This window comes from Diabrotica virgifera, chromosome 1 (assembly GCF_917563875.1).
Source record: "Diabrotica virgifera virgifera chromosome 1, PGI_DIABVI_V3a".
In the NCBI taxonomy this organism is placed as follows: domain Eukaryota; kingdom Metazoa; phylum Arthropoda; class Insecta; order Coleoptera; family Chrysomelidae; genus Diabrotica; species Diabrotica virgifera.
The window spans coordinates 257535650-257557570 of record NC_065443.1 but is presented as its reverse complement, the minus strand read 5'-3'; the positions used below and the strand labels follow the sequence as shown (position 1 = coordinate 257557570).

Below are 21921 nucleotides of genomic sequence, written 5' to 3'. Positions count from 1 at the left end.
GAGGGGTTTTGGGGGTTAAAACCCCTCCCAGGGCATATAAAAAATAGTAGGAAAATTTAACTTGTCTTTCACAAACAATACAAAAAAATTTCGGTACGCAAGCCAAACACCCACTAGAGGAAAATTCTAGGTGCGCCACTGGGACACACAACCATATAGCGGATGCAATGCAAGTGGAAAAAGCAAAATTTTTCAATGGAATACCTACCTGAAAACGCTACACAAACCCAAGATGGTCCACATCATATAATATCCACTGCATCTGTTCAGCTTAGTCAAGCTACAGCTGCCAGGCTTCCAAAAGTGAGCAGCATTAAAAGAACAATAAAGCATGTACGAAGTAATCAGCAAGCCGCTCCGGCTTTACCTCTTCACAGAAGAGACATTGTTTTTCCAGAAGAGTATAAACTAACACAAAATAGAGAACAATTTTTACTATTTGTTTCCAGGGCCCCCGCAAGGCTGATTGGCGCCCGCGTGCGGGACATATTTTAGCGCCCTTTAAGAGGATCGGTACGTATTTTCGGCTGTAATGCTATTCAAATGGGGATTCATTTTTTTCGAATCTTGAGAAAAGTATTTTTGAAAAATTTAAACGCAGAATGAAAGATTACGTTATTAGCGAGGGCCGAAAGTCCCTGAGAACTTCTATAATGTTCATTTTAATAAGTTACAGGGGTGAAAAACTAAGAGAAAATTTAATGTGATTTTTAATTTCAAATATATCATTCAAAATATACTTTTTATTTATTCCAAGGGACTTTTGGCCCTCGGTAATAATTTAGTCTTTCATTCTGCGTTTAAATTTTTCAAAAATATTTATTGATTTTTTCAGGATTCGAAAAAAATGAACATAATGCCGTGGTAATATTTTCCAAATCTATCTTTGTCTTACAACGCACTCAGCCGAATATAATATTGTCAGCATATATTCTCAGTCAGACACTGACAATCAGTGACAATTTTAAATATTTGACATTGCATCGGGAATATGTTGAGTTATTGATTAAATATTATTGATAAATAATTGATTTAAGACGTGAACTTAATGAAAAGTTATTTATTGTGTATTATTTGTGGAAGATCCAGGCAGAGAATACATCAGGATAATATTATATTCTGTAATCCAAATATTTTGTTGTTAAAGATGTTCAAAATTGTAAGCGTCCCATAGTAACAATATATTATTAAAAAATCAATTTAGCACTTGTCCTGTTTTCTCGATTGAGTATTAGTCTTTGTTGTACTAATAAATTATTACAATCACTAAATACATAGTTAAGTGAAAAAATTGTCACATTTATTAACTGAATTAATAATTTGCAATTATAAAAATAACAGTTATCCAAGAACATTCAAAACCCATCTCTTTAAATTAATGATGACATTTTCAAGTAGAATGACATTCTAGTAATGTTTACATATCCATACCAGTGTGAATTTTACTACACGTAATTTGCCGTGTAAAGACAGAACAAGTAGGGATACACGTAAAATATTTGCGAATTATGTACCCATAGCCTTAAATCTACTATATAAAACTAATAAATATTTTTGAAAAATTTAAACGCAGAATGAAAGACTACATTTTTACTGAGGCCGAAAGTCCCTAAAAACTTCTATAATGTTTATTTTAATAAGTTACAGGGGTGAAAATAAAAGAGAAAATTTAGTGTGACTTTTAATAATTGCAAATATTTAATTCAAAAGAAACTTTTTATTTATTTTAAGGGACTGTCGGCCCTCGGCAATAACGTTATCTTTGATTCTGCGGTTAATTTTTTTTTTAAATACTTATTCGATTTCTCAGGATTCGAAAAAAAAATGAATACATTTAAAACACATTGAAAATTTTGACAGCCGACATTTTGCGCCTTTCCCCTTAAATTTTTTTGCAACATTAATAAAGCACCTGCATATTAAATTAAAAATATACATTTAAGTAATTAAATAATAATATTTTGTCATTTCAAAGTTTTCAAACAAATTTTATACAGGATGTATTTATAACTAGGAGCCATATGGGAAACTGTTTTATTATTACTTTTACGAGAAAAAGTTATTCTTCATAAAAAGTTCTGCATTGTCTAGAACTCAGAATGCAACCATCAAATATCAAATTTTATGAATCTTGTACGAGGTATGTCAAAAAATATGAATTTCGGTCAAGATCGAAGTACGTTTAGTTTTCACAATATTGAAAAGTTATTATGAAAAGTTGTTTAGCATTAAAAACTATCTTTCTATATGCAATTACATCATTCTAATTGAAATGAGGCCCTTAGAACACAAGGGGTATAAGTGACAATTTTAGAAAATCAGATTGTAAATACAAAAATGGACTCCCAAACACTTATAAAACATGGTGGCTTCAAACTTTCTACATAAACTAACAATCAAAAATGACATGTCATTGAAAACATGCTAAGTAATTCCTACAATCGGTTCGCTAAACTCACACACAACTGACTAGTGATTAGTGATTTTAGTAAGTAATTGTGCTTATTTAGTAAAATTGGCAAAAAAATAATTACTAAATAGTTAATAATTACTAAATAGTTAGTAATTTTGCCATGACAATAAACAAAAAAATTACTGACTATACCTAGATTTTTTAAATTTGTCTAGAACTTTAAACATTGTTTTTTCAAAACTTGTCACTTATACCCCTTGTGTTCTAAAGGACTAAAATATTGTGATCTAGAAAGGTACTTTACTTTTGATCGAAACTCATATTTTTTTACATATATCTCATATAAAATTGAAAAAATTTGATGGGATTTGATGGTTGTATCTTAGATTTTAGACCAGGCAAAATTTTCTAGAAAGAACTTTTTATCGTACATTAATTGTACCTTTCAACAACGTCCTTTTCATTTATTAGAAATAATGTGATAAGTCTTTTATTATTAATTTTCAGTTATTACAAATAATGTGATAACTCTATTATTATTATTAATTAATTAATCAATAACAATAAAAGAGTTATCGCATTATTCGTACTAAATGAAAAGAGCGTTGGGTATCTGTAATTTGAGAAAAAAAAATTCAATTAAAAGGATGTAATTGCATATTAAAACATAGTTTTTAATTAATTCCAAACAACTTTTCATATGTAATAATGATTTTCGATATTATGAAATATAAGGTACTCTTGATCGAAATTCATATTTTTGATACTCATAAGATTGACACAATTTTATATTTGAGTCCATTTTAGTTTTTAGACTAGGTATATACATAGCATTTTATAAAGAATAAATTTTTTCCGTAAAAGAAATAATAAAAAAGTTTCCCACATGGTTCCAAGTTACGCAGACACAATGTCTTAATTATTTTCTTTTTTTTTTTCAAAATACATTGTAAATTGTGGATTTTATTAGAGGAAACCCGATTATAACTATTTAAAATGAATTATTATTATTCTATGCAATGATTATGATACTTACCATTTTCAAAATTAATTTAATTTCCACATCACTTAAAATAACAACAAATAAAAAGATTGTCCAATATTTTTTACACGAAAACAAAAGTTTAAAATCAGGGCAGAACAAACCCAACGGATATTGCAATAATACCTAGTCGTAGGTAGGTAATAATTTTATTAACGCCAATATAAAATAAAATTTTAAACCTTTCACTGCAGGAACCCACCCGTTCACCAGTAACAGTAAATAATGTTTGTGCCTATTAAACGCATATACGAGAAGGGAAAAGATACTCAAGTCAAATACATAATCATAATTCATAGAGTATTTTTGTTTACTTAAGGGTAATTATCATAAATTCCAGTAAAAGATTCACTTTATAGGAGTAAAACTGCTTGATCCAGCAAGTTGTGTTTTTGTTGGAGTAAAACTGCTAAACTGCGTTTATGGGTGTTAATTTATGTTTCTACTCGTCAAGGAGTGTGATTTGATGTTTATTTGACTATTTTGAGTGTCGCTTTAGTTTACAACATAAAATCGATTGGATCGTATGCCAAGCGTAATTCAATCTACTTCAAAGAAAAAAATTATGAAGGAACAACAAAATGTAATATTTATATTTTTGACGGAGTAAGTTCAACATTTCAGGGAGGGAATAGTTATTTTTTCAGTAATAAGACAATATTTGATTTTTGAGATTTCTCTAGCTGTTCATGAAATAATTAAAATTGTATATGAAGAATGATTATCTCATTTAAAATAAATAGGTATTTCTTATTTATCAAACCTTCGGTTTGGCGCCCCTTTGGGGTTACGCCCGCGTGCGCCGCACGCGTTGCACACCCGGTTACGGGGGCCCTGTTTGTTTCAGGCCCACACGATGATCGGTTGTTAATTTTTTTCAACAAGACAAAATCTGCTTCTTCTGGCAAGGCTGAGTACAATATTATTTTAATCATACAGGTTGATTGATTAGTGGGGTAAAGCTCAATAGATCCGCTATAGTAATAGATAGCAATAAAAGTTAATAACAAAAATTGTAGGTTCACATTTTAAAATTAATTAGAATGTTACAGGGTGTTCGATAACATCATCGTGGCAGACCAAACTTATGTTTTTTTTAAATGGAACACCCTATATTTTATCTTATATTCGAAATCTTCTTAACTTACCCATTACAAAAATATAAAAGTCTGTTATGTTATACAGGGTATTTACAAAGTTATAACCAATTTTCTATGAAAATCGTAACAAGTTCAGCTCCCTGTATAAATAAAAATAAGCACAATAGCAATGGTTTATTGGTGCCATATTTTTTTGTTGATTGTGAAAATTTTTAAGAATGGTTGATATTGCTAATTTTCTGTATATCGAATACAGGGTGAGTCAAAACGCAAGTACATTATTTTCTCAGTAATTTTAAATGGAACACCCTGTGTTACTGTACTTTAATTTTTGTATAATATTCCCTATGTCTAAATTTATTAGTTTTCGAGATCTTTTAATTGTTCTGAGCAAATTATTAATTAGGGGTCTAAATCTTTCCAAATTTTAAGTAAGCCATGACTGAATTTTTTAAAACTAGTAATTTAAGATTACTGATTATATTATCAATCCAGTAATCAATGTAACAATGTAGCAAATAAAGAAAGAAAAATAATTTATTAGTAATAAATTTTACAAAAAAAAACACAACCACAACATACATTTTTGAAACAATTAAAAACTACTTCTGTAAGTAAATGTAACAAATAAAGAAAGAAAACTAGTTTTTTAGTTATAAGGACATCGCACACATCTTATGGAAAATATAATGTCACTCAAATTCAATAAAACTTACATGAATAGATTCGTTTCAATTTAACGGTCAGTTTTTATCATTGCATCAACTCTTAATTATGATTAATTACGGCGCAAATTGCAATTAAAGTTTATCGAAATCAGATTTTTGATGTCCATAAAGTGTCAGTTACAATCACTATTGCTCTGGGTGCTATTCAAAATAGCTTAAACCCCGCTGGGCCCAAGCGGATTAGTGAAACTAATCCGTTGATTTATGGAGTCCCGATAATTTCGGTATTTTAAAATATTTTTTCTCTCTCTAACTTATGTACCTACCCATTTGATTTCAGATTAATTTATATCAATTTCTGCTCTTATTACTGAAAATTCAGAGTTGGCGCAATGATAATAAGTGACCGTTAAATTGAAACGAATCTATTCATGTAAGTTTTATTGAATTTGAGTGACATTATATTTTCCATAAGATGTGTGCGAGAAAAAAAAACACAAACACAAAATACAACATTTTCTGAAAACAATTAAAAACTACTTTTGTATGTAAATGTAACAATGTAACAAATAAAGAACGAAAAATAATTTATCAATAAAAAATTTTACAAAAAAAAACATGAAATACAACATTTTTGAAAAAATTAAAAGCTACTTTTAGTAAAATATTTTATAATATAAAAAAGATGGAATGCAACTGCAGACACGTGTTTCTGACTCATTAGTCGTCATCAGTACAATATAAGTTAGAAGAAGGAGCAGTTTAACTTGGGAAATGATCACTACAGGAGCAATGTTACCATTTGTGACAACAATGTTAGAAGACCCTGCCTTTCAGGGCGACGACCAACACAGTCACGGAGGTAAAGCTGCCTGAGGAAAGAAAAGCCAAAACCTTATAAAATAAAGGATGTCGAGTAAGCGAGTACAACTATAAATACCTCTATAGAAAAGAAAAATCATTGGCAAAAACTCGCAATGTGAATGTGAACACAAAATTATCAATATAAAAAAGATGGAATGCAACTGCAGACACGTGTTTCTGACTCATTAGTCGTCATCAGTACAGTATAGGCAAGTTAGAAGAAGTAGCAGTTTAACTTGGGAAAGGATCACTACAGGAGCAATGCTACCAATTATGACAATGTTTTTTATATTGATAATTTTGTGTTCACAACCATAATTCACATAATTCCCATTGCGAGTTATGGCTGCGAATCATGGATATTAATAAGAAAACTTAACAGTAAGATACAAGCCCTAGAGATGAAATATTTACGAAGAGTTAGAGGAATGCGAGTGACAATGAGAGTATGAGAGACAGAATAGGAAACACAGACCTTAGGCCATTATTAGAGTAGGTAACTGGTGGAGCAACTAGTGGCTCCACCAAATTAAAGCACACAAAATATTATCGGCAACTGGTGGCCGATATGGGCAACTGGTGGCGCAACCAGTTACCGTAGTCTAATAGGTCTCATTTACTTAAATGCCCCGTGACGTAATGAGTCACTGGTGGAGCAACTTAGTGTCGTCACCAGTTGCCGAATATAATACTTTCCTTAAGACGCAATCAGTACCTACTTAGGCTATTATTAGCCTAGGTAACTGGTGACGCAACTAGTGGCTCCATCAAATTAAAGCACCCAAAATATTATGGGCAACTGGTGGCGCAACCAGTTACAGTAGTCTAATACTGGCCTTATAGTAGTTATGTTGAAGATAATTACACTTTTATAAAAAAAGAACTTTTTATAATTGGTGTTAAGCTATGTTTACAATGGATTAAAATATTTTCCGGGCATAGTGACAAAGACCAAATAAAGTATATAAAAACGTTTTAAAAAACATGGGGATTCATGAAAAGAATGAAAGACAACATACCGGTAAATTACAGGGAATTGTAAGGACTTTAAAAAGATACTTACATACCTATTTGACCTCCCTTGCCATTAAAAAATGCTGTGATGTAGGTAGCTTATCCTGTCTTAGGGGTGAAAGTAAAATAAATTATAAAATACCGGAAAAATGTGCCCCCAAGAATCAAAAATTTATGTCACTAACTTTTACAAAAATGTTGTAGGTACCTGAGGTAGATAGTTCCCGATATTTCCTCTGTTCAGTAACTGATCTACGGGGAGGGTCCATTCCCCCTAACAAGGTCCAAAGATAAGGAAAAAAATTGTTGAAACATAAAAATGTATTAGCTGACATAAAATTTAAACCACAGCCAGACAAATTCAACCCAATAAACACGCTAGTTAGGAAAATTAAGGGAACTTAATCCATATAAATTGTTAACTATGTCATTATGTAATTTGAGTTTATCTTTTTTATGTCTCTTCATTGTTTCATTGGAAGTTTCCTCCTAAGGAAAATTTTCCCTCTTAAGACAAATGTCTAGATCCGCCACTGCCTCTATGTAGTTTTCGTCCGGGCACCCTGCTGTGCCTATCTATACTAGTTTCATTTCTTTTTATCTCACAACTTAATATGTTTTCCATCTTTTGCGTTATTTTGCCGGTTATTAGCGCGCTCATCACTATAGGTATATTGTTTGGCTCACTCTATAGCTACATTGGTTGTGATCATTGTTGCTCGACGATAAAAATTAAAATTATTAATAATTATTTATTGAAAATTAAGCTTAAATTAATTTAATGTATTATGGTCTTTTATTTTGTAAATTATATTGTGAAAATCATTAGGTAAGTACCTTTATCAGTAAAAAAATCATATAAAATACGTTGCATGCCTTTGCAATCTTTTCATAACTTCCATCCATTCCTTAAAATGAATGACTGAATTTTATTTAAAAAGAATTGGTGGAATCAAATACTATGGACTATATATAGTCCATAGTATTTGGTGGAATTGACAAGACCCAAATGAAGTAAAATCAGCTGTTTTTGACATTGACAGCATATTGGGTATTGACATTGACAGTTACAATTACATTTGACATAACAAATTGTTGTAAACAAGACGTGTCTGTTAATTGCTAACATTTTCAGAAGTTGCAAATGTTTAAATATGTAAAGCACATAATATTAATAATTTATTAGTTATTTCTACAATATTGTATCGAAAGAGTGTGAGTAGTGCTAGTAAGTATTCAGCTTTATTAATGTTTAATACATACAAACTGTTTATTAACATGACGTGGCCCAAACTTAACCTTAAATTTACGTTTACAGGCAAATTTTTAAATAAAATGAATGTAATGGAACGAAGAAAAAACAAAAACAAGTCTAGTATTCCTTCTCAAATGGAAAACGGAGATTTGCCCAGTTCGTCAACGTGTAGTAACATCAGAGGCGATGAAAGAAACATATTACTTCTGTTCTTCCTGTATACTCTGCAAGGTATTCCCCTTGGATTGTCATCCGCTATCCCTATGATATTACAAAATAGGGGAGTTAGTTATAAACAACAAGTAAGCAGATCTTTTAGTATTTTAATTTAAAATTATGGGATTTGAATGCCAAGGTTATTGATTTAATTAATGCATATTATCATTTTATAGTACCATATGGTCAGTCTTTTGCATTGTACGCTCACAAAAAAACCCAAAGCTAAAACTTGCACCATTTTATTAAAGCCAATACTTGTACAATAAGTGAATAGGGCCCAGAGAACTCATATACATGTATGTATCCTCATTTTACGGACTTTCTGAGATACAGTGAACAGTTCATCTCATCATCATCATCATCATCAGTGGCGTTACAGCTCTTTATGAGCCAAAACCTTCTTCAGAACAATCCTCCATTCGCCCCTGTCTCTGGCAACTCTTCTCCATGCTCTAATTCCAATAGATTTTAAGTCATTTTCTAAGTTGTCTTGGTACCTAGGTCTCAGTCTTCCTCTTGCTTGTTGTCCTATCTGCCCTTTTCGGTCAAAAACTTTTCTGACTATGGTAACTTCCTCTCACCCCATTACACGACCTATCTATCTAAGGCGTGCTACCTTAATGAATTTTACAGTGAACAGTTGAGGGGGATCTAAAACAGAAACTAGTAAATTAAACGTATATACCTGATGACCGCAAATTTATGAATCCAACAAACAGGCAAAATTCGAATTCGGCAAAAGATCTAATTGTTAAAACTTGAAAATGGCTGGAATATGTTATAAGTGTCAGACTTCATGTTATTATAAAGAAGTCAAAAATGAGATGTTTGGATGCCCATGTGACTTATACAAAAGAGTAATATGTAAATCTTGCTCTGGCTTATCAGCTTCTGAAGTAAGAGTTGTAGTTATGTCTAATAGAATAATACCTTTCTTTTGCCCTTCATGTAGGGATGCTTTAAACATACCTGCCCTTATAAAAAAAGTTAATGATCTGGAATCTGAACTCCAAAATTTCTCATCTAGCCTTAATTGCAAAATCACATGTTTAGAGCAAAGGATACTAAGAATGGAAATTTCCAAAGCTGATAAAGAAACTCAAAGTTCCAAATTAATTGTTTCAAGTTCTGATCATGAGAAATCAACTGACACTGGTAATCATTATGAATCTTTTATAAGCGAATATAGTGAACGTCGTAAACGTGAAAATAACCTCATGTTGTTCAATGTTTCCGAATCTGCCAATGATTTAAAAACAGTTGAAGAATTACTTTCAAGTTTTACTGAAGTATCCATAAAAAAGTTGTTTCGTGTTGGAAAGCAAGGAAATAGGCCCCGACCAATTAAAGCAATTCTGGACAGTTCTGTTAGTGTTATTCGTATACTAAAAAACCGAAGTCAACTAACTTTAAATATTAGAGTAAGCTCCGATCTTACTATCAGTCAGCGGAATTATTTAATCTGACTATCAAGTATGTGCATGGAGTTCCTAAAATTTTACCTATTAAAGAAAAAAACTAGTCTGTAGGGATAAATCTAATTTAAATCATTCAAAGCTATCTGTTTATTTTCATAATGTGTGAGGCATGCGTATGAAGTTGATAGATTTTAGTCATAAGTGTATTGTGTTCGAGTTATGATGTTATTATACTTTTTGAAACATGGTTGACATATAGCTATTCTGATTCAGAATTGGGCTTGGATTCTGATTATAATATCTTTCGAGCAGATCGTATAAGAGGTGGTGGTGTCCTTATAGCCGTTAAGAAAAAGTTTAACAGTTTTGCTTTATCTATACCTCATACTAAAGTTGAACAAATTTTTGCACTAGTTAATATTGGAATAGAAAAAGTTATTTTTGGCTCTGTGTACATACCACCACGATCTGATCATGAAATATATGAAGATCATTGTAATGTCCATGATTTTATATTAATGAACAATAACTACTCTAAGGTTTTTATTTCTGGGGACTTTAATCTTCCGAACGTTACGTGGACAAACGATAATTTAGGAGTTAGTTTATCGAACTATCCACCAAATTCACCAGCTTTACATATGGTTAATTGCTATAGTTTCTACAACCTTTTTCAAAATAATTTTGTGTCCAATAGTAGAAATGTAATTTTAGACTTACTTAATCTTTTCTAATTGTAACGAGTTGAGTGTTGTAAATGCTGATTTAATTTTTCCCTAACTCCCTTAACCACAATGGTGTAATGTTCGATGTTAATATAATAAATAACAGTGATTCTTTAAAGTGTGCAGAGTCATATTATGATTTTAAAAACGGTGATTACATTGGTATGAACTTTTTCTTGTCGGAAATAAATTGGGAGTCACTAAAGGCTTTAAATATTGAGGACGCTGTGTCTAAATTTTACGATATTATCAATCATGCAATAAATTATGTTCCTCAAAAAGTATGTAAGACAAGTACATTTCCAGTTTGGTTTAGCCCGGAGTTAAAACGATTAATAATAGAAAAGAAAAAAATATCATAAAACGTATAAGATGTTCAACAATTATGATGATTTTATTATTTTTCATAACTTAAGAGCTGAATGTAGTAGACTAAGTAAAGATTGTTATAATTTATATGTTAGAAATTCTGAATTTAGAATTAATAGTGACTCACACACTTTTTGGAAATATATAAACAGTCGTAGGAAAAATTATGATGTACCATGCCATTTATATTTAGGAAATGATCAAAGTAGTTCTGGGGAGGAAGCTGTGAATTTATTTGCCCAATTTTTTTTCTACAGTGTTCACTGACCACAATACTACCCCCCACAATATCAATTTGAAAATGCTGGTAACATGAGTTCATGCTCTTTTAACATTAATACTATTTTTGAGAGTATTCACAATTTGTCTCCTAAACTAAATTTTGGCCCTGATGGCATTCCTAACTATCTATTAAAACAATGTGTTTCTACTATATCTAAGCCATTGTATATACTCTTCAATAAATCTTTGCAAGAAGGGGTTTTCCCTGATTGCTGGAAACGTAGTTACGTAAAACCTATATTTAAATCTGGTTCAAAGTCAAATGTTGAAAACTACAGAGCAGTTTGTACTTTATCAGCAATTCCAAAATTATTAGATTATTTAGTTACTAAGCAGCTTACTTGTGAATTCAGTAGTATTCTGGTGAATGAACAACAGTTTTGTACAGGGTAAATCTACAGTAACTAATTTACTTCTTTGTCAGAGTGACATTGTTATTGCTTTGGGAAACAAGTTACAAGTAGATTCCATCTATACTGACTTTTCTAAAGCATTCGATAAGGTAAATCATAATATCTTACTTGCGAAACTTACAGCATATGGTATTTCTGGAAGTCTCTTTGATTGGATGCAAAGTTACCTGACTAATCGAAGTTTAAGTGTAAAAATAGGATGTTTTCTTTCTAATACTTTTACAGCTACATCTGGAGTACCGCAAGGTTCCCACTGTGGCCCCCTTCTATTTAATTTGTTCTTGAATGATGTTCACTCTATTTTTAAGGAAGTTAACTTTTTAATGTTTGCTGATGATGTTAAAATATATAAGACTGTCAATAATGAGGATAACATTTTTCAGCTTCAGTCACAAGTAAATGATTTTTATGAGTGGTGTGTTAGAAATAATATGGAACTTAATATTAATAAATGCTTTTTAATAACTTTTGCTAGATCCCATTCGCCTATTCACCATCAATATTTTATTAGTAATACTTCTGTCACACGTGTGAACGAAATTCGGGATTTAGGTATAATATTTGATTGTAAATTAACATTTTACTCTCACATTGACCATACTGTTTCGAAGGCATTTAAGATGTTGGGTTTTGTATTACATTCATCAAAAGATTTGTCAATTCACACAATAAAAATCTTATATTGCAGTATCGTGAGATCAATTATTGAATATGGTTCTATTGTCTGGTCACCTAGTTATGCATATCAAATCCTAAATATTGAAAAGGTTCAAAACAAATTTTTACGTTTTGCAGCTTTTAAGATGGGTTTAACAGTTGGAAATTATACTTATGACAATATATTAATGAGACTAAATTTACAAACTCGTGAACGCAGAAGAGTCATGTTGGATATTTGTTATCTTTGCAAAATTATCTCTGGCGTTATTAACTCCGAAGAATTGTTAAGTCTTGTATACTTTAATATACCTGCTAGATTGACACGAAATCCACAAATATTCAAGGAACAACGGCATGCTACAAATTATGGTCAATATGCACCAATTAGTAGATTGACCCTGTATGGAAACAAGTTTAGTCATCTAATAGATCTGTTTGGTTCTTCAGTTTCCTCTATTAAATAAGAACTCGGGCGTCTTGAATTTTGAATTCAAAAAATTAATTAGATTTAACTGTTATAATGGATTCAGTTGTTTTCATCATTTAACAATATTTTCTATTTTTTATGTTTGTGTTTTATACTTAGTTGTAGTTTTACATGTATCTAAATTTTATATTTTCATTATTACGACAAAAGCTCTTAGTCCAGAAAGCCACTGCGCATCCGCTAGGAAAAATATTCTAATTCGGATTTTTTACACAATCTTACTCAAAAAGGACTCCTTTTAACAAATTTCCATGTTGCCAGGACCAAAAGGTGGTCAAAACTTTTTTAAACGTTTTTTTTTTGTTTTTTTCCTAAAATTATTTTTATTGCATGGAAAAAAGTTTTTTTAGGTTTTTTGGATCATTCCAAACAGAAAAGGTCTTTAGTGACTTTTTTCTAAAAATGATAGTTTTTGACATATAAGCGATTAAAAATTGAAAAATTGCGAAATCGGCCATTTTTAACCCTCAAAGAATGTGAAAAACTGAAAATTTGAATGTTGCCAAGGTAGGTAGATATTCTTTAAACATCGATTGATGAAATCCCGAAGAGTTTTTTGCAATACAATATTCAAAACTCCTTTGTTTTTTAATTGCGAATCAAGCGTGCGCGACACTATTTTCCACCGACAGTATGGTGCAAATGAAAGGAATAAATTCGTTATTTCGAAAATCGGCGACTTTAAGGAAAAATCCCGAAGCAGGTCGATTTTTATTTTTAAGTTATGATATTGTGGCATATATGGTATACTAGTGACGTCATCCGTCTGGGCGTGATGACGTAATCGATGATTTTTTAAATGAGAATAGGGGTCGTGTGGTAGCTCGTTTGAAAGGTTCTTCAATTCTCCATCAAGTAATGTAAACATTTACATAATTTTTTATACAGGGTGTCCTTCTACTTCTTTTTTTGTCAAATAATTTAATTTCATAAAAATTTTTTGGACACCCGGTATAAATAATTATGTAAATGTTTATATTACTGAATAGAGAATTGAAGAACCTTTCAAATGAGCTAGCACACGACCCCTATTCTCATTTAAAAAAATCATCGATTACGTCATCACGTCCAGATGGATGACGTCACTAGTATACCATATATGCCACAATATCATATTTTAAAATTAAAAATCGACCTGTTTCGGGATTTTTCCTTAAAGTCGCCGGTTTACGAAATAACGAATTTATTCCTTTCATTTGCACCATACTGTCGGTGAAAAATTGTGTCGTACACGCTTGATTAGCAATTAAAAAACAAATGAGTTTTAAATATTGTATTGCAAAAAACTCTTCGGGATTTTATCAATCGATGTTTAAAGAATATTTACCTACCTTGGCAACATTCAAATTTTCAGCTTTTCACATAGTTTTTGAGGGTTAAAAATGGCCGATTTCGCAATTTTTCAATTTTTAATCGCTTATATGTCAAAAACTATCATTTTTAGAGAAATGTCACTAAAGACCTTTTCTCTTTGGAATGATCCAAAAAACCTAAAAAAACTTTTTTCCGTGCAAAAAAAGTAATTTTAGGAAAAAAACAAAAAAAAACGTTTAAAAAATTTTTGACCACTTTTTGGTCCTGGCAACATGCAAATTTGTTAAAAGGAGTCCTTTTTGAGTAAGATTGTGCAAAGAATCCGAATTAGAATATTTTTCCTAGCGGATGCGCAGTGGCTTTCTGGACTATCTGCTTTATTGTATTTTGTATGTATTGGGTTTATCCCGTTAATACATAAATAAATAAATAAATAAAAAATAAACAGTGAATTGTTCAGCTTCTTTGGGGCCTGATTGTATCCACCTAGGAATTTTAATCGCAGCTAAATATGGAAACTCCCTGATCCAATTCTGAAAATAGGTTTCTATTTCATAATTGACTGGCATATCCCAAGGCAGTTGGTCTTCCCATCTTTTCTGCAATATGAATTTCAGAATTAACGTGGTTGGACAAGAACACCCAATAGGATCAAAGACATGCTGCACTTTTGCGATTATGACTCTTTTAGTTATAGGTCTATGAAAAGGTTGATCTGTATTTTCATTCTCATGTCTTATACCTACACAGGTTATCATCTATTTTGTACGACTTCATTCCTAAAACCTGGGTTGAAGCAGCAATAGTATTATCAGGGATTTGGCCTATATACTGTTGGCCTATATACTGTCACCGTCTAAAATCAAATTTGGCTTGGGATCATTATTATATTTGACTCTTCTATATAAGTTATCAGTTTTAGCTTAATTACTGGCGTGGGTAGTAAATAATGCCCTTCTTGGTTTGGCTGCTCCTTGAGCACTTCCTCAATTATACTCTCATCCAGCCACGCAAGGTCTTCATCAAGCCTAGTATTCCTTCCCACACGGAAAACAGTGATTTGCCCAGTCCGTCAACGTTGAGTAACATCAGAGGCGATGAAAGAAACATATTATTTCTGTTCTTCCTTATACTCTGCAAGGTATTCCCCTTGGATTGTCATCCGCTATCCTTATGATATTACAAAATAGGGGAGTTAATTATAAACAACAAGTAAGCAAATCTTTTAGAATTTTAATTTAAAATAATGTGATTTGAATGCCAAGGTTATTAATATAATTAAGGCCATCAGTACATAATTCGCAAATATTTTACAGCTATCCCTACTTTTTCTGTCTTTACACAGCAAATTACGTGTAGTAAAATTCACACTGGTATGGATATGTAAACATTACTAGAATGTCATTCTACTTGAAAATGTCATCATTAACTTATAGAGATGGCTTTTTAATGTTCTTGGATAACTGTTATTTGTATAATTGCAAATTATTAATTCAGTTAATAAATGTGATAATTTTTTCACTAACTATGTATTCAGTGATTGTAATAATTTATGTACAACAAAAACTAATACTCAATCGAGAAAAGAGGAAAAGTGTTATAAGTGATTTCAACTTCACTTTTCAAAAGTGATTTGAACTCAAAATATTCCCGATGCCATGTCAAATATTTAAAATTGTCACTGTCTGACTGACAATATGCTGACAATATTCTATTCGACTGAGTGCGTTGAAAGACAAAGATAGATTTGGAAAATATTACCACGGACATTGTGTTCAATTTTTCGGATCGTGAAAAAACCAATAAATATTTTTGAAAAAATTAAACGCAGAGTGAAAAACTAAATTATTACCGAGGGCCGAAAGTCCCTTAGAATAAAGATATTTCTTGATAAGCTAACTGTTACTTTAACTTACATTACAGCTAAGTACAAATTCATTATCCTTAGTGGAGATTTTAACATTGATTTTACGGGAAATTGTTACTATAAAAAACAGCTATTTGACATATTTCAAATGTTTAATTTGAAATTATCATATAGCGAACCAACACGTACTGCAATATAATAATATACCGTGACAAACTAACATCAAGTGGTCTTGACTATATTGTCAGTAACATCGAGAATCATACCTCTAGGGTAATCTGCCTAGGTACATCGGATCACTGAGCGCAAATCCTATCATGGTCTTTACAAATCCCAATTAAGCAAAAGTCATATAAAGCACAATAATAAGGAAATTTAATAAAAACTCGTTATTAGAATTTAAAACCTTATACGGAAAAACACTTCCAATTGAAGACGTAAAATTGAAGGACATTGATAGTGTGTTTGATAATTTCGTGTCACATTTTCAGTGGTGCTTTGAGGTAGCGTTTCCGAAACAAAATATGGTACAACACGCCAAACACGGAAATAAAATACCCTTCTCTAGTCAATTACACTCTGAACTTGAACAATTAAAAGACCTGAATTGGCTAAAACAAAATCTAAAGCTAATGATCCCTCCTTAACAGAATATTATAAAAAACAAAAAAAATTATAGCATTCTTATATAATTAACAACTCGAATAATAAAGCTAAGTCTCTATGGAATATGGTTAACTCAAAACTGGATAGAGGGAAACAAAAAAAAAAAAGAAATTATATTGTTAAATAATGGGTCGACCATAACTGGGAAAAAAGAGGTCGCAAACACATTCGGTCACTATTTCGCAAATTCGGTTTCTGATAAGATCGACAGCTTGAATCTACCCCTTAATTCTTGCACATCAAGTAAGATACGAGGTCCGAATTCAATGTTTTTTGCACCGGTCACTCAAGATGATATTCAGCAGATAATTCTAACACTTAAAAAGAAATACTCTGCTGGTATTGATGAAATTCCGGCTGTTGTATTGAAAGAATGTGTAGAAATAATTTCTGTCCAACTATCTCACATTACCAATTTATCTGTTACTCAAGGTAAGTTCCCAAAAAAACTAAAAGTAAATAGAACCATTCCTTTATTTAAAAAAGATGATCCACAATGTGTCGAGAATTACAGAATGATATGTATACTTAGCTGTTTCTCTAAAATTATTGAATTGGTAGTGTACAAACAGTTAATTGAATACTTAGACCACAATAAAATAATTACTCAAATCCCAACATGGTTTTCGCCAGAACTATTCAATCGAAACTGCTTCAATTGAGCTTGTACAATATGTCCATGAAAATATTGATCGGAACAACCACTTAGTGGGCATATTTTTTACCTAACCTGTGCATTTGACACGATTAACCATAACTACTTATCAATAAAACTTGAAGCAATGGGTATTCGAGGTCCAATTCAATCTTGGATTAATTCATATATGTCTGGCAGAACACTTAAGGTGCAGGTTGATGATGAGGTGTCTGATGAGTTTAGTACTCCTATTGGAACTCCGCAAGGTGGAGTATTAGGACCACTTTTATTTCTCCTCTACATAAATGACCTACCTTTAAGTATAACAAATGGACGTGTTTTATATATGCAGACGACACAACAATTGTAATTGTAGCTGATGGTTTAGACGAGTTGCATAAGAAAATACAAATAACCATGAATGAATTCATTCATTGGTGTCAAATAAATCACCTTCTTATCAATGAAAATAAGACAATTTTTATCAAATTCACATCTCCACTTAAGGAAGGTGACAATATGACCTTAACATTAAATAATTGCAAATTTGAGACTGTCGAACACACTAAATTCCTTGGAATGGAATTAGATTCCAAATTAAATTTTAATCATCAAATTGACTCTCTCTGTAAAAAACTAAATAAACTCTACTTTGCTTTCAATAGCTTGAAATCAAATTTTTATCAATCTTACCTACTTAACTTGTACTATGCATTTGTATACTCCGCCATCAGCTGCAATATAATTGTGTGGGGCAAAACTACGGAAATTGGGCGAATATTCGTCCTTTAAAAGCGATTCATTCGCCTAATTTTTAACTTAGATTACAACGAATCTTGTAGAGATACATTTAAAAAGAATAATGTTATGACCTGCACATGCATCTATCTTTTCAAACTATTAACCTACACTTTTCTTAATAAGAATAAGTTTCAAATAAATAGTGATGTCCATAATTACCACACGAGAAATAAAAGTGATATCCACCTAAACAAATTCAACCGATTTCAACTAAAATAGTCTCCAATGTATGCCGGAGGACAATTTTTTAATTTGCTACCAAATTCAATAAAAGAAATATTGCATTTTAACAAGTTCAAAACCAGGTTAAAGTTGTTTTTAACTGAACATTGTTTTTATTCTCTAGACGAATTCATTGGCTGGAACAATAGCTATAGTCTGTTCGCTAAACTCAGACGCAACTTTCTAGATATTTTAGTCAGTAATGTTGCCAATTTTAGTAAAATTGGCAAAAAATAATTACTAAATAGTTAATAATCACTAAATAGTTAGTAATTTCGCAAAATTGGCAAAAAACAAAAAAATTATCGACTAAAATATCTAGCCAGTTGCGTCCGAGTTTAGCGAACCGACTTTAGCAACTGATTCCGATATTTTTATAGTACTTTTAACAATATTTTATCAGTCTCGTAATCTTCTTCTCTACTAAATGTTTGTTACCATTAATGTTTTTAATAAGATAACTTTAGGGCCGGTTGTTCGAAAGCTAATCAACAATGATCATTATCAAACATTTAATTACTATCACCAACTGTCAATGTCAACTTTGTTTGGGTTGCTGAAAACATAATATGAAATTACTTAATCAATTATGTTAATAATTGTTATGTTAATTGATTAACTAATCTCATAATTTTAATCAATTATGTTTTCAGCAACCCAATAAAAGTTGACATTGACAGTTTTGGTGACAGTAATTAAATATTTGATAGTGATCATTGTTGATTAGCGTTCGAACAACCGGCCCTTAGTTTACTTTAGTGTAGTATTTTTTAATAACCTACTTATTGTACTATAAGTATACCATGTTTGTGACTTGTCTTATGTCATGTAAATGATATAAAAAGATCAATCAATTTATCTATCTATCTATCTATCTATCTATCTATCTATCTAAATAAAAAGTTTATTTTGAATGAGATATTTGAAATTAAAAATCACACTAAATTTTCTCTTAGTTTTTCACCCCTGTAACTTGTTAAAATAAACATTATAGAAGTTTTCAGGGACTTTCGGCCTTCGCTAATAACGTAATCTTTCATTCTGCGTTTAAATTTTTCAAAAATACTTATTAGTTTTCTCAGGATTCGAAAAAAATAAATCCCCATTTGAATAGCATTGCAGCCGAAAAAACGTACCCATCCCCTTAATGCATATTATCATATTTTATAGTACCATATGGTCCGTCTTTTGTATTGAACCCTCACAGAAGAACCCAAAGCTAAGACTTGCACCATTTTATTAAAGCCAATACTTTTACAAGAAGGAAAAGGACCGAAAGACAGTTTCTAAATACTCAAACTGAGTAAAAATGAAAAAGATAAAAAAGATCAAGGCAGGTTTTGTTTATATTTGATTCAGAGTTGGACCACCATCTCCATATAGCTATTTCAGCATCCTTATGCCTCATCGGTGAAGCTCAGAAATCTCAACTCTGAAGGAAATACAAACAATTCTGCCAATTTAAGGCAAACCATCGCAATGCAATGAACCCACCTCTGAGACGCAATTCAGCGACATCTCTCGTATTACGAGGAAAACAACGAAAAGCCCCAGATGCAAAGTTTACTACCTTTTAAACAATTAGAATAATTGAAATAAAAATATAATAAACAATATTTTAAATCCAAGACTTTTCGTTAATAAACTGCTTTCTGGCTGCATCCCATATCTCCGGATTTTACAATATATAATCACAAGAGACGACGAAAGTAGGAGAAAGCAAATAGAGGACGCTTAGGCCACGCATTTACCTTCCCTTCGTCAAGGAAAAGGACCGAAAGACAGTTTCTAAATACTCAAACTGAGTAAAAATGAAAAAAATAAAAAAGATCAAGGCAGGTTTTGTTTATATTTGATTCAGAGTTGGACCACCATCTCCATATAGCTATTTCAGCATCCTTATGCCTCATCGGTGAAGCTCAGAAGTCTCAACTCTGAAGGAAATACAAACAATTCTGCCAATTTAAGGCAAACCATCGCAATGCAATGAACCCACCTCTGAGACGCAATTCAGCGACATCTCTCGTATCACGAGGAAAACAACGAAAAGCCCCAGATGCAAAGTTTACTACCTTTTAAACAATTAGAATAATTGAAATAAAAATATAATAAACAATATTTTAAATCCAAGACTTTTCGTTAATAAACTGCTTTCTGGCTGCATCCCATATCTCCGGATTTTACAATATATAATCACAAGAGACGACGAAAGTAGGAGAAAGCAAATAGAGGACGCTTAGGCCACGCATTTACCTTCCCTTCGTCAAGGAAAAGGACCGAAAGACAGTTTCTAAATACTCAAACTGAGTAAAAATGAAAAAGATAAAAAAGATCAAGGCAGGTTTTGTTTATATTTGATTCAGAGTTGGACCACCATCTACATATAGCTATTTCAGCATCCTTATGCCTCATCGGTGAAGCTCAGAAGTCTCAACTCTGAAGGAAATACAAACAATTCTGCCAATTTAAGGCAAACCATCGCAATGCAATGAACCCACCTCTGAGACGCAATTCAGCGTCTACTTTCTAAATTCGTTTAAGCGTCTAAATTCCTCTATTTGCTTTCTCCTACTTTCGTCGTCTCTTGTGATTATATATTGTAAAATCCGGAGATATGGGATGCAGCCAGAAAGCAGTTTATTAACGAAAAGTCTTGGATTTAAAATATTGTTTATTATATTTTTATTTCAATTATTCTAATTGTTTAAAAGGTAGTAAACTTTGCATCTGGGGCTTTTCGTTGTTTTCCTCGTGATACGAGAGATGTCGCTGAATTGCGTCTCAGAGGTGGGTTCATTGCATTGCGATGGTTTGCCTTAAATTGGCAGAATTGTTTGTATTTCCTTCAGAGTTGAGACTTCTGAGCTTCACCGATGAGGCATAAGGATGCTGAAATAGCTATATGGAGATGGTGGTCCAACTCTGAATCAAATATAAACAAAACCTGCCTTGATCTTTTTTAACTTTTACAATAAATGAATAGAGCCCAGAGCGCTCATATACATGTCCTTATCCTCATTTTACAGACTTTCTGAGACTCAGCGAAACATTAGGGGGTCCTAAAATAGAGACTAGTAAATTAAACCTACAAATCTGATGGCTGCAGGGAACCAACAAACAGTGAATTATTCAGTTTATTTGGGGCCTGCATGTATCCACCTAGGAATTTTAATCACAGCTAAATATGGAAGCTCCTTGATACAATTCCGAAAATAGGTTTCTATTTCATATCTCAAAGCACTTTTCTTCCCAAATTTTCTACAATAATAACTTCGGAATTAATATGGTTAGACAAGAATACCCAATAGGATCAAACACACGCGCTTATGAGAGTATGACTCTTAGTTATAGGTTTATCAAAAGGTTGATCTGTATTTTCATCCTCTTGTCTTATACACAAGATGTCATCTATTTTGTTCCACTTTATTCCCAAAACCTGGGTTGAAGCATCAATAGTGTCATCAGGGACTTGGCCTGTATACTGC

The 21921-nt window shown here is 31.7% G+C and overlaps 1 protein-coding gene across 3 annotated transcripts in view; it reads left to right on the top strand.

Moving 5' to 3' along the window:
- Positions 1-8163: 8163 nt before the first annotated feature.
- LOC126883570 (acetyl-coenzyme A transporter 1) overlaps positions 8164-21921 on the top strand; it is a 122219-nt gene continuing 108461 nt past the window's right edge. The window contains exons 1-2 of one of the 3 annotated variants that reach the window (XM_050649216.1): positions 8164-8329; positions 8420-8658. In XM_050649216.1, the coding sequence (XP_050505173.1) occupies positions 8437-8658 (222 nt within the window). In that variant the 5' untranslated portion in view covers positions 8164-8329; positions 8420-8436. Of the gene's footprint in view, positions 8330-8419; positions 8659-15401; positions 15456-21921 lie in introns of those variants that run through there. The other 2 variants (XR_007697713.1, XM_050649226.1) reach the window with 2 other exon arrangements.